Source organism: Coregonus clupeaformis, chromosome 28, assembly GCF_020615455.1.
Source record: "Coregonus clupeaformis isolate EN_2021a chromosome 28, ASM2061545v1, whole genome shotgun sequence".
Classification (NCBI taxonomy): domain Eukaryota; kingdom Metazoa; phylum Chordata; class Actinopteri; order Salmoniformes; family Salmonidae; genus Coregonus; species Coregonus clupeaformis.
In genome coordinates, this window is record NC_059219.1 from 301,247 (window position 1) to 317,308 (window position 16,062).

At 44.6% G+C, this 16,062-nt stretch overlaps 1 protein-coding gene across 1 annotated transcript in view; it reads left to right on the top strand.

Moving 5' to 3' along the window:
• The first annotated feature begins 2,179 nt into the window (after positions 1-2,179).
• The window catches only part of LOC123482118 (sodium-driven chloride bicarbonate exchanger-like), an 80,249-nt gene continuing 66,366 nt past the window's right edge, over positions 2,180-16,062 (top strand). Inside the window, exon 1 of the mRNA XM_045208453.1 lies at positions 2,180-2,299. Within this exon, the coding sequence (XP_045064388.1) occupies positions 2,255-2,299 (45 nt within the window). The 5' untranslated portion in view covers positions 2,180-2,254. The remainder of the gene's footprint in view (positions 2,300-16,062) is intronic.

Below are 16,062 nucleotides of genomic sequence, written 5' to 3' on the forward strand. Positions count from 1 at the left end.
GCCGCACCAATGTGTCGGAGGAAACACTGTTCAACTAACGATCGTCGTCAGCCTGCAGGTGCCCGGCCCGCCACAAGGAGTCGCTAGAGCACACTGAGCCAAGGAAAGCCCCCCCCCGGCCAAACCCTCCCCTAACCCGGACAATTGTGCGCCGCCCTATGGGACTCCCGGTCACAGCCAGTAATGACACAGCTTGGGATCGAACCCCAGGCTGTAGTGACGCCGCAACACTGCGATGCAGTGCCTTAGATCGTTGCGCCACTCTGGAGGCCCTTGAAATATAAATGTTGATCCAACTAAGGTCACCTTTGATGTTCAGAGAGAGAGCAGGTATTAAGTCACCTCCTACCTGTAGGAGGAGAACCCCCAGTGAGCATTTCTAATGCCACAGCATCACTTCCAGTAACTGGCTATAGAAATAACCTGAGACCAAATTAAGGGGATTACAATGTTTACAGACTCTGCACCTTTGGTCCCTAGAGGGTTACCCCCCAGCATGTGGGGACCAATCTTATTAATCAGTAGACACGCACACACACACGCATGCGCACGCACGCACACACACACACACACACACACACACTTGTATTGCCATCCTGATTGATCATTGGGAATGCATGCGGCAGTGAACATCTACATCTGACACCTCTGAAGTGGTTTCCATATCAGTGGATAATCTAATGACATTCTTTTTCCTTATCTGTTGCAATGGAATGGAACCCTGCGCCACTCGCAGCGGTCTAAGGCACTGCATCTCAGCGCTTGAGGCGTCACTACAGACCCCCTGGTTCGATTCCAGGCTGTATCACAACCGGCTGTGATTGGGAGTCCCATTCTAAGGCACTGCATCTCAGCGCTTGAGGCGTCACTACAGACCCCCTGGTTTGATTCCAGGCTGTATCACAACCGGCCGTGATTGGGAGTCCCATAAGGCGGCGCACAATTGGCCCAGCGTCGTCCGGGTTTGGTCGGTGTAGGCCGTCATTGTAAATAAGAATTTGTTCTTAACTGAATTGCCAAGGTAAAATAAAAAAACTTTACAAAACTACTCTGTTTACATAGTCCACGAGATGATGATGACGACGATGATGATGATCAAAAGTAAACATGTATTTTCATGGGACTAAAAGTGCTCAGATTACTTTTATATGTAGGCCTGTTTTATGCACTTTATCTTTTGACTTTCTTAGAACAACTGTGCTTACTCTAAGAGGTGACACAGCGATTAATTGTTTCTTTTTAAGCCACTATGAGCATAAACTTCCTAACAGAGTTTTAAAAATGTGCTTTTCAATGACTATTTCTCAAATACAAACCCTGTTTGACTATTCTAAGGAGATTCAAACTCTAGCCTTGAGAACAATAATGATCTTGAAGTATTGAGGTAATCTGTCAGGATTATGCTGCCAACTCAAACATCAGGGGGCAAACTCTACATGAATATGAATCAGTTAATCTCTCATAAGCTCCTTACAGGCACCAAATACATGTAGTTACTGATGACAGATTCCCACCATATGCACCTTGTTAGAGTGGCTTTAGGAAGCATACTTACAATAAATTCAACGTCACTCTTGGAAAATGTATATAAAGTGCTGTTCAGATTTTCAAAAGTGTCTCAGAAAACCAATATGAGTTAGTGCTCACTATTTTGTGTTACAATCAGATGAACTCATGTGCCAAAAAGCTTGACAGTAAAACCAGAGATAGGCCATTTAGCTAAATCAATAGCCTTGGCATGGCTTTGGTAAAACATTTTACATTTTAGTCATTTAGCAGACGCTCTTATCCAGAGCGATTTACAGTTAGTGAGTGCATACATTTTTTTCATAAAACAATGCTTTTGATCGAACAAGAAGAGCATTTGTGGTTATTTGTTGGCATAATTCCATTAATCTGTTGGAAGTTCACAGATACAGCATCATCCTTGTAGCACAAAGTAATGACCAGACACTGAATCAACACAGCATCCTTGCTCTTTGTCACGAGCCCCTCCGGGATAGGCGTGTCGTACACGCCCATTTGTATTTTCCGCTCTTATCATTGGTCAAAGGAGACCGGCTAATGGATATGAAAGGAGAACATCAACTGCCAATCAAAATAGGGCGGGTTATGCTCTGAATGTAAAGATCGCAACGTTAGGTTAGTAAAAATGCCAGTCAGTCGTGTTAGTGGCCGTGACACGTCAAAACGGGGTATTTCGGTATTCGATATTCAAATTCTCCCAGAGGATAGGGGACAGAAATTTGGACAAATGGAAGAAGAGGCCAGTGAACAGATGCGACCCCTCTTGACATCAGTAAGTACCAAGTTGTGGTCACGTTTTTTGTTTTGTTAACCTTTTCTGAAGTTTCTGGAAATTACTTGTTAGCTTGGTGGCTAGCAGTTCAGTTGAGGGCGCATTTCTCAAGAGAAAGGAATGGGCACGAAATGGGGGTGGGGGTTCATTTACGCTTTGATACCAAGGCATATCGAGATGGAAGTGACACTAAACTTGTAGTTAGCTAACTTACAGTAGGAAACAACTTCCTTGCTGTTACTTCATACGTGGTATAAACGTGAGACATAGGTATGCAAATATGTTTTCCTTCTAAATTGTTGTTGGGTACCATGTGTGTGCCAGGAAGTAGCCTAGCTGTCGTCGGTCTCTCTAGCGGTGATTCAGAGGCAAAATATGTTGAAACTGAGAGAAAAACGTTTTATTATTATTATAAGGACATGTGCGCGCGCCCGGGGTGGTCAGAGGGTATCACCTCGTGGACTCCCAATCTCTCTCTGTCTCTCATGTCTTCCTCTCTCTCTACCGTAGCTACAGGACGTTTACTATAGCTAAAACTTCTTATGGTACATTTCAGTGTTTAAATCCACCGTTTCATCACTATTGGATCCCTGACCTCAAATTATTTCGTTGAAGATACTGAGTTCTCTGAAAGGCAGTTTCCCAGGCTGTCCCCACAGGGGGATATTTCCCTGTTCTCCTCCTGACATAAGATTTCAGCAGTGTCATATTCATTCACATTGTTTTCTGTTGCAAAATGTTTTGCTACAGTGTGCCCTAATGAATAAGATCCTGATGATTGTGTGCAGTTGGGAGAGATGGACCATATCCGGGCCAGAACTTGGTCGAGTTGACTGGACCACATCATAGTAGTTAGTTAACATGACCTTTATGAATTATGAAACCTTTGTGCTTTGTGTTTTTTTATTATTACATTAATTCATCAAAATTCACAAAGATTGACATTAGCTGATGAAGATTCTCATAGAACAAAACATATATAAGATCTCCTAAGCCTGTGTTTGCAACAGATCCTTATTTTCGGTGTTTATCCAAAAACCGCCATTCATTTCCCCTATAGGCTTTGTCCAACGAACCAATGGCACAGTTAGTGCCTACAGAAATACGCAAATACGCAATTTCTCTCAGTACAGCCACAAATGGGCTATAGCCCAGAAAAGAGCCCATCTGGTAACTTGGGGTTTTACCACCACATAATCCCACTTGTACTAAGTAAGCCTAGGCCTAGATCATATGGTCTGTTGCAGACATGTCAAATCGCTAATAAAGAACAGGACCAGACTTGTTATAAACCTACACATAGCCTACACCTGGGTTAAAAAAAATGCATAAAAAAAACGTTTTATTGTCACATACACGGTGCAATTACAGTGAAATGTGTTGTTTTCAGGGTCAGCCATAGTAGTACAGTGCCTCTGGAGCAAATTAGGGTTAAGTGCCTTGCTCAATGGCACATAGACAGATTTTTCATCTTGTCGGCTCGGGTATTCGAACTAGCGACCTTTTCGGTTACAGGCCCAATGCGCTAACCGCTAGGCTACCTGAGTAGGTGTGGGGGGAAATTATAACCCCATTTCCCACACTTTGCCATGTGAATGTATGACGCAGCACCTTTCCTCAGATCATATATTCACCTGGTTTGAATATAGGTTGCTATTGGTACAGTAGGCCGTTGTATAGTAAAACGATGCTGCCGATTACATGTAGTTTGTGAATGAGTATTGGAATCCACTGTGTTCTGCCTCCTTGGTGATGCTTTCTGATTACGTTTGTGGGACTGCACTCTTGTGACAACCTTATCTCTAGTGGGTCATTTGGGGAGGGGGAAAGGACAATTGAAAACAAACAAGGCCTAAACTTAATGTTAGGCTTACACAAAGCAACTTTCACATAATCATTCGATGGTTCACATCAGCATGACTCATTTTACTATTACTTGAAGTAGCTAGGCCTAACTAAACACGACTTAGATTGTGATTATTATCCAATTAAATTTGAGCTGCTTATGTTATTGGATAACATTTGAGAGTTCTGCTCTCCCAGTCCCAACCTGGGTTTTACATTTTGAATAATGGCCCCAAACTCCAGCAGCACGTTTGGTCAGATCTGCACTACTGGTCCACTTGTTGGAAGAACCCCTGGTGATCTGTGCTCGAACGCCAAAGCCTCAACAAAGAGCCCTTTAGGCTAAAGCCAACCAGCAGGCCCAGTGGGTTTACAGCTGACCCCAGAACCCCACACACCATTCCCTTATAGTCGGGAAGACTGTATCGGAGCATGAGGTCTGATACCAACAGGCTCAGAGACAGTTTATATCTACAAGCCATCAGACTGCTGAACACTTGAACTGGACTGACCACCTGCTCTGATTCTCCTCACCTTAGCACACATGCACACACCCACACATACACACACACACACACCCACACAGCTATACACACATCCAAACATACACCGCAACTGCTGCTACCAGAATCTTATTATGTTTGCTAAATACTGCACAATTTAAACACTTGCCCCCTTCCCAAAAACATGTGTAAATATTGGACTATAAATTGTGCCTTCCTGTATTATACTTATGCAACAAAAAAAACAAAGAATTCCACTGAGCCATTTACTTTGTTTGTATTGATGCATTTTATTTCTTATTATTGTTGTTGCATTGTTGAGAAGGAACCTGCAAGTAAGCATTTTGTTGGAAGGTGTATACAAGCCTTTTACAAACATGCGGGGTCGCCTGATATGAAAATGGGGTCTCGTGAGAATAACAAATAATCCCCCCCAAAATCGTCTTTGTATCTCAAAATCATTTTAATGTGCTTAACCTTACAAATATAAATCAACCAGAGATTGCCCTTAGATCGTGGGAAAAGGCCACACTTGACCGCTGTGCTTGAATCGGAATGATTAAAGTGCAACAGTCAAGTAGGGCCTTTTGAGCTGTCGTGACCGAATGCTGCAGACGACGCATTCACGGGTCACTACGGAGGAGTTTTGGTTCCTGACTCAAAGGGAATAATACTCTGCCGTCTCCCTCAGCGCATTCAAACTCATGGTACCCTTTGCCAGCTCATATCTGTGTGAAGCTGGATTCAGCAGTGCTCTCGTTCATTAACACCACCAAATATCGATCCAGGTTGGATCGATCCAGAGATGAGGTGCTCACTGTTGACCACGACCCCTGACTTTGAGAAGCTCTGACGCGACATACATCAAGCACACCCATCTCATTAGTGGTGGTGAGATAATGGTGCTTTCTTGACAAGACAATTACATAATTATTTTCACATGGTTAGGGAATTTTCAGATATCAAAATGGGGCCGTGGACGAAAAAAGTTTGGGAACTCCTGGTATATACCATGTATATCCCGTGCATACGACTAGTAAAACTAGAAACTTAACTTGCATCCCTAATGTGTTTGGTCTGCCTCTGCTGCAGACCTGTTTGGCTGAGGTAGATACCATAGCAACCCAAAGACGCTTCCTTACTGTGTAGACTCTGGGGCGTCAAAGCTTTTCTTATTGCGTGTGGAACCTGACCTGACCTCTACACGACACACAACAACATGACAGTGTGTGTGGGGCATGTTATGTAGTATCACTGTGATTGTCTTTAAAGTTTGAAGTGCTCAATGCTGTCACGTGCAAGACAAAGTTCCATTACAGATGCTGTCTGGACTAGACATTGAATTATCAGACTAACTCGATGGTAACTGTGAGATTTTAAGTAGTCTCAATCTCTTAACGTTGTTGATATGCAGACTAGTTACTAGCTAATTACCAGGCTCAAGGCTGCTTTATTGTAATGGGCATCATCTGTGATTGCTAATCCCATACTACAAGCTTGACCCTTTACAACTCTGATTTGGGTCAAAAGTGTTGCTGTAAATGGGTGGGTAAGTGGGCACATGTAAAGCCCTTTCTAAAGGGAGCTTTGACACCAGGAAGCATCATTGTGCCTGTCTGGAGACTCAGCAGCTCTGGTGCTGGCAGGGCTGAGCAGACAAAGGCAGGGGTAAAGCCAGCTGACTGGCACCCACACACTTGGAAAGTCAGCACTCACTCCCACACACACTGGGGACTGGTGGACACAGTCATGAGCACAGCAGGTTGAGGCCTACTGCAGTCTGGTGCTCCATTCTTTTACTTTTAGGTTGTGTGTGTTGTTGTGAATTGTTAGATATACTGCACTGTTGGTGCTAGAAACACAAGCATTTTGCTATAACATCTGCTTAACATGTGTATGTGACAATTGAAATTTGATTTGATTATTAGAATCTCAGGTGCGCTAGATTAGGGTTGGAGTGAACCTACAGGACGGGGGGGGTTTAGAGCCCTGCTTTAGAGACCTTATTGGGACAAATCAAAACCAAATGTTAGTCTATTAAAAGAGGTGATTATGTAAAGTAAATACAAAAATGTGTTGTTTTTTTAACTTTCAGAAGAGGGTGAATTGCACAGAATGAATTCCACAATCACACCTTTCCTATCAGATGTAAATGGGGTCTCTAATGGACTTTCTATGACTCACACAGACCTGCCTCATTCAGGATGTCACTATGATTGGAGGCTCAGAGAACTGCCTCTACAGGGACCCCTTGACCTGTTATTACACTGTAGCTGAAGTGGACATGTTCGTTGTTTCATGGTCTATTGAGTTTGGTGTATTAAGGTTAGGCTATGTTTCCCACGGTGGAGGATGCTTTCTATCTGTCTCATTTGGTTCTTCCTCTGACTGACTGTTTTCAGTTCCCTGTTGAGTACAGTGAGTCGTCATGCAAATTAGTCTTACTGACTTCCCCCTGTCGCAGACAGCATGCAAACACTCAGAACAGAGAGGGAGCAAGTGTAGGGTTTTCTGTACCACTTGTCAGCAAGTGACAGAACCTGCTAGTAGTCGATTCACACTATTTCAATTTAATCCTTTCCAGAAAAGTTTTTCTTTCAGGATGCATTGGCAGTGTTTAGACAGGCAGCTAACTCTGATCTTTTTTTCACTAATTGGTCTTTTGACTAATCAGATCTGAAAAAGATGTGAAAAGATCAGTGATTGGTCAAAGACCAATTAGTGGTGAAAAAAATCAGAATTGGGCTGCCTGTGTGAACGCAGCCATATTCACCCATGATATTTATTGCTCCTTTTTAAAAACATGTACTCTTTTACTTTTTCTGCATGGTGTTGAACATCTCCCTCACACAGACTTAGTGTGTCCCTGCTATCAGGAACTGAATAATGAACCTATTGAGAGACTGGACCCTGAGGAACTCCATCCCCCTCTCTTTCTCTCTCTTTCTCTCCCTTTGCCTTCTTCCAAAGCCCCCCTCTTTTCATCTACCTCTTTAATGGCCAACCCCCGCCTTTATCTCTTCGTCTCTCTGAAGTGTAAAGACCGTGTGTGTAAGCCAGACTGAGATGGAGATTGGTTGACGGGGGACATTAGAATATCATAGAGCCTGACTGGATTGGTTGCTGAGCGAGCAGCCGGTTACTAGAGTGCATCGGTCTGTCCCCTTTTTTCCATGCACCTTTCACTCTTTCTTTCTCTCCCTTTCTCCGCCTCTTCTTCTCTCACTTGTGGGATGCTCTTTGGGAGATACATGGCTACCTGGAGATGCATAGATTCTGAAACGCACATAAGCACAGTGGAAGCTTAAAACCTAGGATACATTTACATTCCTACCCATCCAGGGAGGGCAGGCAGTAAGAACAGAAGTAACCCTGCCTGCGGTGATTCTTCCCCGTTATGGAGAAGGGGGAAGGAGAGCATGTGCTGCAGACGGTAAGTCTGTTTACGTCTGTGAGGAGAGAGGAAGAGCGATCGGGGGAGATAAACAAAAGAGGTGGGTGGCAGTAGTGTGAAACGGAAAATAGTTTATATTCAGCGTTTGGTAGGTTTTGCTACATCCTTGAGTCTACCTTTCACGGTTAATAAAATGCTTCACTACCTTTATTTCACATTTTATACCACGTGTGTGTGTGTGTTTAAAAAAAAAAACTATCCTTGTGGGTACCAGAAGTCCTCACAAGGATAGTAAAACAAGGACATTTTGCTGGTCCCCATGAGGGAAAATGCTGTTTAAGGGTTAGGTATAGATTTAGGGATTAGGGAAAATAGGATTTTGGATGGGAATCAATTATTTGTTCCCCACAAGGATAGCAATACAAAACTGTGTGTGGCCTCAATGCAGGGTTCTTCAATCCTGGTCCTGGAGGGCCGAAACACTTCTGTTTTTTATTTCTACCTGGTAGTTAATTGCACTCACCTGGTTTTCCCAGGTCTGAATTAGCCCCTGATTAGAAGGAGAGGATGAAAAACAGAGGTGTTTCGGCCCTCCAGGACCAGGATTGAAGAACCCTGCCTCAATGTATTACTATATAGGCCTAGATTGCAATCTACAAGTAGCCAGGAGTTTACACAGTGGGTTCATGTTGCGTTTGTATCAATTTCTCTTCAGCTGGCTGTCCTAAAATGGAACCGGAGATCAAGTGAGAACAAGAGAGAAGCAGTTTGAGTAACTTGGCTGGTTTACTGACTAGCATGATACAGCACTTGTTTCGCAGTGAATGGTTCAATCTGAGCCTTTGAGGATATTACAGTAGAGATGACAGGTTGTGAGTGTTTGCGCTCGCCATTTGTTCATATGCTGATATCTCAGATGGCTTGGTGGTGATGGTGTGTTTGTCTTTGCATGCCTTTTATATAATTTTTTTTATTTTTATTTCACCTTTATTTAACCAGGTAAGCCAGTTGAGAACAGGTTCTCATTTACAACTGCGACCTGGCCAAGATAAAGCAAAGTAGTGCAATAAAAACAACACAGAGTTACATATGGGGTAAAAAAACATAAAGTCAGAAATACAACAGAAAATATATATACAGTGTGTGCAAATGTAGCAAGTTATGGAGGTAAGGCAATAAATAGGCTATAGTGCAGAATAATTACAATAGTATTAACACTGGAATGCTAGATGTGCAAGAGATTATGTGCAAATAGAGATACTGGGGGTGCAAAATAGCAAAATAAATAACAATATAGGGATGAGGTAGTTGGGTGGGCTAATTTCAGATGGGCTGTGTACAGGTGCAGTGATCGGTAAGGTGCTCTGACAACTGATGCTTAAAGTTATTGAGGGAGATAAGAGTCTCCAGCTTCAGAGATTTTTGCAATTCGTTCCAGTCATTGGCAGCAGAGAACTGGAAGGAATGGCGGCCAAAGGAGGTGTTGGCTTTGGGAATGACCAGTGAGATATACCTGCTGGAGCGCAGACTACGGGTGGGTGCTGCTATGGTGACCAATGAGCTAAGATAAGGCGGGGATTTGCCTAGCAGTGATTTATAGATGGCCTGGAGCCAGTGGGTTTGACGACTGAACATGTAGTGAGGACCAGCCAACAAGAGCGTACAGGTCACAGTGGTGGGTAGTGTATGGGGCTTTGGAGACAAAACGGATGGCACTGTGATAGACTACATCCAATTTGCTGAGTAGAGTGTTGGAGGCTATTTTGTAAATGACATCGCCGAAGTCAAGGATCGGTAGGATAGTCAGTTTAACGAGGGCATGTTTGGCAGCATGAGTGAAGGAGGCTTTGTTGCGAAATAGGAAGCCGATTCTAGATTTTACTTTGGATTGGAGATTCTTTATGTGAGTCTGGAAGTTGAGTTTACAGTCTAACCAGACACCTAGGTATTTGTAGTTGTCCACATACTCTAGGTCAGACCCGTCGAGAGTGGTGATTCTAGTCGGGTGGGCGGGTGCCAGCAGCGTTCGATTGAAAAGCATGCATTTAGTTTTACTAGTGTTTAAGAGCAGTTGAAGGCTACTGAAGGATTGTTGTATGGCATTGAAGCTCGTTTGGAGGTTTGTTAACACAGTGTCCAATGAAGGGCCAGATGTATACAAAATGGTGTAGTCTGCGTAGAGGTGGATCTGAGAGTCACCAGCAGCAAGAGCGACATCGTTGATATACACGGAGAAAAGTGTCGGCCCAAGAATTGAACCCTGTGGCACCCCCATAGAGACTGCCATAGGTCCAGACAACAGGCCCTCCGATTTGACACACTGAACTCTATCTGAGAAGTAGTTGGTGAACCAGGCGAGGCAGTCATTTGAGAAACCAAGGCTATTTAGTCTGCCAATAAGAATGCGGTGGTTGACAGAGTCGAAAGCCTTGGCCAGGTCGATGAAGACGGCTGCACAGTACTCTCTATTATCAATCGCGGTTATAATATCGTTTAGGACCTTGAGCGTGGCTGAAGTGCACCCGTGACCAGCTCGGAAACCGGATTGCATAGCGGAGAAGGTACGGTGGTATTCGAAATGGTCGATGATCTGTTTGTTAACTTGGCTTTCGAATACTTTCGAAAGGCAGGGCAGGATGGATATAGGTCTGTAGCAGTTTGGATCTAGAGTATCACCCCCTTTGAAGAGGGGGATGACCGCGGCAGCTTTCCAATCTCTGGGGATCTCAGACGTTATGAAAGAGAGGTTGAACAGACTAGTAATAGGGGTTGCGACAATTTCGGCGGCTAGTTTTAGAAAGAAAGGGTCCAGATTGTCTAGCCCAGCTGATTTGTAGGGGTCCAGATTTTGCAGCGCTTTCAAAACATCAGCTGTCTGAATTTGTGTGAAGGAGAAGCGGGGGGGCATGGGCAAGTTGCAGCAGAGGGTGCAGAGTTGGTGGCCGGGTTAGTGGTAGCCAGATGGAAAGCATGGCCAGCTGTAGCAAAATGCTTGTTGAAATTCTCGATTATTGTAGATTTATCGGTGGTGATAGTGTTTCCTAGCCTCAGTGCAGTGGGCAGCTGGGAGGAAGTGCTCTTATTCTCCATGGACTTTACAGTGTCCCAAAACTTTTTGGAGTTAGTGCTACAGGATGCACATTTCTGTTTGAAAAAGTTAGCCTTTGCTTTCCTGACTGCTTGTGTATATTGGTTCCTAACTTCCCTGAAAAGTTGCATATCGCGGGGGCTATTTGATGCTAATGCTGTACGCCACAGGATGTTTTTGTGCTGGTCAAGGGCAGTCAAGTCTGAGGAGAACCAGGGGCTATATCGGTTCTTAGTTCTGTATTTTTTGAATGGGGCATGTTTATTTAAGATTGAGAGGAAATTACTTTTAAGGAACAACCAGGCATCCTCTACTGACGGAATGAGATCTATATCCATCCAGGATACCTGGGCCAGGTCAATTAGGAAGGCATGCTCGCTAAAGTGTTTTAGGGAGCATTTGACAGTGATGAAGGGTGGTCGTTTGACCGCGGACCCGTTACGGACGCAGGCAATAAGGCAGTGATCGCTGAGATCCTGGTTGAAGACAGCTGAGGTGTATTTAGAGGGTATGTTAGTCAGGATGATATCTATGAGGGTACCCATGTTTACGGATTTAGGGTTGTACCTGGTAGGTTCATTGATAATTTGCGTGAGGTTGAGGGCATCTAGCTTGGATTGTAGGATGGCTGGGGTATTAAGCATATCCCAATTTAGGTCACCAAGCAGTACAAACTCTGAGGATAAATGGGGGCAATCAATTCACATATGGTGTCCAGGGCACAGCTGGGGGCTGAGGGGGTCTGTAGCAAGCGGCAACAGTGAGAGACTTATTTCTGGAAAGGTGGATTTTTAGAAGTAGAAGCTCAAACTGTTTGGGCACAGACCTGGATAGTATGATAGAGCTCTGCAGGCTATCTCTACAGTAGATTGCAACTCCACCCCCTTTGGCAGTTCTATCTAGACGGAAAATGTTATAGTTGGGGATGGAAATTTCAGAATTTTTGGTGGCCTTCCTGAGCCAGGATTCAGACACTGCTAGAACATCAGGGTTGGCAGAGTGTGCTAACGCAGTGAATAACTCAAACTTAGGAAGTAGACTTCTGATATTTATGTGCAAGAAACCAAGACTTTTGCGATTACAGAAGTCATCAAATGATAGCGCCTGGGGAGTAGGAGTGATACTGAGGGCTGCAGGGCCTGGGTTAGCCTCTACATCACCAGAGGAACAGAGGAGGACTAGAATAAGGATACGGCTAAAGGCTTTGAGAACTGGTCTTCTAGTGCGTTGGGTACATAGAATAAAGGGGGCAGATTTCCGGGTGTTATAGAAAAGATTCAGGGCATTATGTACAGACAAGGATATGGAAGGATATGAGTAAAGTGGAGGTAAACCTAAGCGTTGGGTAACAATGAAAGAGAGAGCATCGCTGGAGGCATCAATTGAGTCGGTCTCCGCGTGTATAGGGGGAGGGGAAAAGGAGCTATCTAAGGCAGGTTTAGCTAGGCTGGGGGGTCTACAGTGATATAGTACAATTAGAAATAACCGAAACAACAATAAACTAACCATGTTTGGGCTGAGGCTAAACATAAACAGGATGTAGTACCGTAAAAAGGAACAGTCCAGCAGATATCAGCTGTATAGCTGAGTTATCATAAGGTCCGGTGGTGAAGCACTAGTGAGTAAGAGGCCACGGCTAGCGTGTGCTAGCGGGCCAGGGCTAGCAGATGGATGGAATCTTCGTGGTTAACGTCGTAACCACATCAGACGATTTCGTCGGCAGACCAGTCGTGTAGGATCGGCGGGGCTCCGTGTCAACACTAGGTGGTCCCGTCCGGTTGACAGAGAGGTAGATAGCCGGGAGATGGGCCTAGCTCAGGATGATTAGCCAGACCACAGCGTCTGTTTTGTTGTAGCCAGCTGGTAGCGATGAATCCGGAGTTAAAGGTCCAGTGATTCAGTGATTCCGGCGGAAAAACTGATATGTTCTGGGTCGATAACGCGCTGTGCAGACTGGCCGAATATCCGGTGATCAATGTCCAGTGATTAAAATTAATCCCGCGGAAAAAAATCCAATGTTCTGGTGAAACACCGCTAGCTGTGGCTAATAGCAAGTAGCTAGTTAGCTGGCTAGCTAGTTTCAACTGGAGATTCTAGATTCTAGATAAAGGTAAGTCAATAATAGAATCCGTTCCACATTGAGTGAGGCGGGTTGCAGGAAAGTATATCTTGTAGAAGGATGAAAAGTCTGATAGGGAAATATGTACGAAAAATAGGGTATTTACAGGCTATTTACAGACATACGATAAAAACACAACTGCACTACTACGCCATCTTGATCAAAGCTAGGGTTCTCCACCTTGGGTAGGTGGAAGGTTCTCAGAATGTTCAGATTAGGCATCAGGAGACTCATCAGTAAAGGGAAGGGAACACCTAGTCAGTTGCACAACTCAATGCATTCAACCGAAATGTGTCTTCCACATTTAACCCAACCCCTCTGAATTAGAGAGGTGTGGGGGGCTGCCTTAATCGACGTCCACGTCATCAGCGCCCGGGGAGCAGTTGTTGGTTAATTGCCTTGCTCAAGGGCAGAACAGCATATTTTTTCAGCTTGCCGGCTCGGGGATTCAAACCAGCAACCTTTCGGTTACTGGCCCAACGCTCTTAACTATCAGCGTAGCAGTAGAGTAGAACAACTTTCATGTTTTCTTCCGCTGTTATTTTTATCAGAGTGGTTTAGACCTACAGTTTTGTGTATAGGCCTCTTTTAGTGTTATTGCGAAATGGGTGTGTGTAGGCCTACATGATTTGTGTATCACCCAGGCCTACCCAGAGCGAATAAAGTGTCAGCAATAGCAGCACCGGTGGGTCGTAGCCTGGAGACAGAGCTAAAGAAAGCCCCATGGGTTGTCCTTCTGACTGCCTGACTGAAACAGAATAAAGGGATCTCACAGGGGCCAGCATCTCATTCATAGGGTGTTACATACTCTCATAATAAATATAAAAAAAATACAAAACAAAAACCTTATTTAGATAAGTATTAAGACCCTTTGCTATGAGACTTGAAATTGAGCTCAGGTGCATCCTGTTTCCATTGATCATTTAACATTTAAGTCATTTAGCAGAAGCTCTTATCCAGAGCGCCTTACAAATTGGTCATCCTTGAGATGTTTCTACAACTTGATTGGAGTCCACTTGTGGTAAATTCAATTGATTGGACATGATTTGGAAAGGTGTGTGTGTGTGGTACCAGTCAAAAGTTTGGACACACCTACTCATTCAAGGGTTTTTCTTAATTTTTTACTATTTTCTACATTGAAGAATAATAGTGAAGACATCAAAACTATGAAATAACACATATGGAATCATGTAGTAACCAAAAAAGTGTTAAACTAAAATATATTTTAGATTCTTCAAAGTAGCCACCCTTTGCCTTGATGACCGCTTTGCACACTCTTGGCATTATCTCAACCAGCTTCACCTGGAATGCTTTTCCAACAGTCTTGAAGGAGTTCCCACATATTCTGAGCACTTGTTGGCTGCTTTTCCTTCATTCTGCAGTCCAACTCATCCCAAACCATCTCAATTGGGTTGAGTTGGGTGATTGTGGAGGCCAGATCATCAAATCAAATCGAATTTTATTGGCCACATGCGCCGAATACAACAGGTGCAGACATTACAGTGAAATGCTTACTTACAGCCCTTAACCAAAAGTGCATTTATTTTTAACAAAAAAGTAAAAATAAAACGACAACAAAAAAGTGTTGAGGAAAAAAAGAGCAGAAGTAAAATAAAATAACAGTAGGGAGGCTATATATACAGGGGGGTACCGGTGCAGAGTCAATGTGCGGGGGCACCGGCTAGTTGAGGTAGTTGAAGTAATATGTACATGTGGGCAGAGTTAAAGTGACTATGCATAAATAATTACCAGAGTAGCAGCAGCGTAAAAGGATGGGGTGGGGGGGGGGCAGTGCAAATAGTCCGGGTAGCCATGATTAGCTGTTCAGGAGTCTTATGGCTTGGGGGTAGAAGCTGTTGAGAAGTCTTTTGGACCTAGACTTGGCACTCCGGTACCGCTTGCCGTGCGGTAGCAGAGAGAACAGTCTATGACTAGGGTGTCTGGAGTCTTTGACAATTTTGAAGGCTTTCCTCTGACACCGCCTGGTATAGAGGTCCTGGATGGCAGGAAGCTTGGCCCCAGTGATGTACTGGGCCGTACGCACTACCCTCTGTAGTGCCTTGCGGTCGGAGGCCAAGCAGTTGCCATACCAGGCGGTGATGCAACCAGTCAGGATGCTCTCGATGGTGCAGCTGTAGAATTTTTTGAGGATCTGAGGACCCATGCCAAATCTTTTCAGTCTCCTGAGGGGGAATAGGCTTTGTCCTGCCCTCTTCACAACTGTCTTGGTGTGTTTGGACCATGATAGTTCGTTGGTGATGTGGACACCAAGGAACTTGAAGCTCTCAACCTGTTCCACTACAGCCCCGTCGATGAGAATGGGGGCGTGCTCAGTCCTCTTTTTTTTCCTGTAGTCCACAATCATCTCCTTTGTCTTGGTCACGTTGAGGGAGAGGTTGTTGTCCTGGCACCACACGGCCAGGTCTCTGACCTCCTCCCTATAGGCTGTCTCATCGTTGTCGGTGATCAGGCCTACCACTGTTGTGTCGTCGGCAAACTTAATGATGGTGTTGGAGTCGTGCCTGGCCATGCAGTCATGGGTGAACAGGGAGTACAGGAGGGGACTGAGCACGCACGCACCCCTGAGGGGCCCCCGTGTTGAGGATCAGTGTGGCAGATGTGTTGTTACCTACCCTTACCACTTGGGGGCGGCCTGTCAGGAAGTCCAGGATCCAGTTGCAGAGGGAGGTGTTTAGTCCCAGGATCCTTAGCTTAGTGATGAGCTTTGAGGGCACTATGGTGTTGAATGCTGAGCTGTAGTCAATGAATAGCATTCTCACGTAGGTGTTCCTCTTGTCCAGGTGGGAAAGGGCA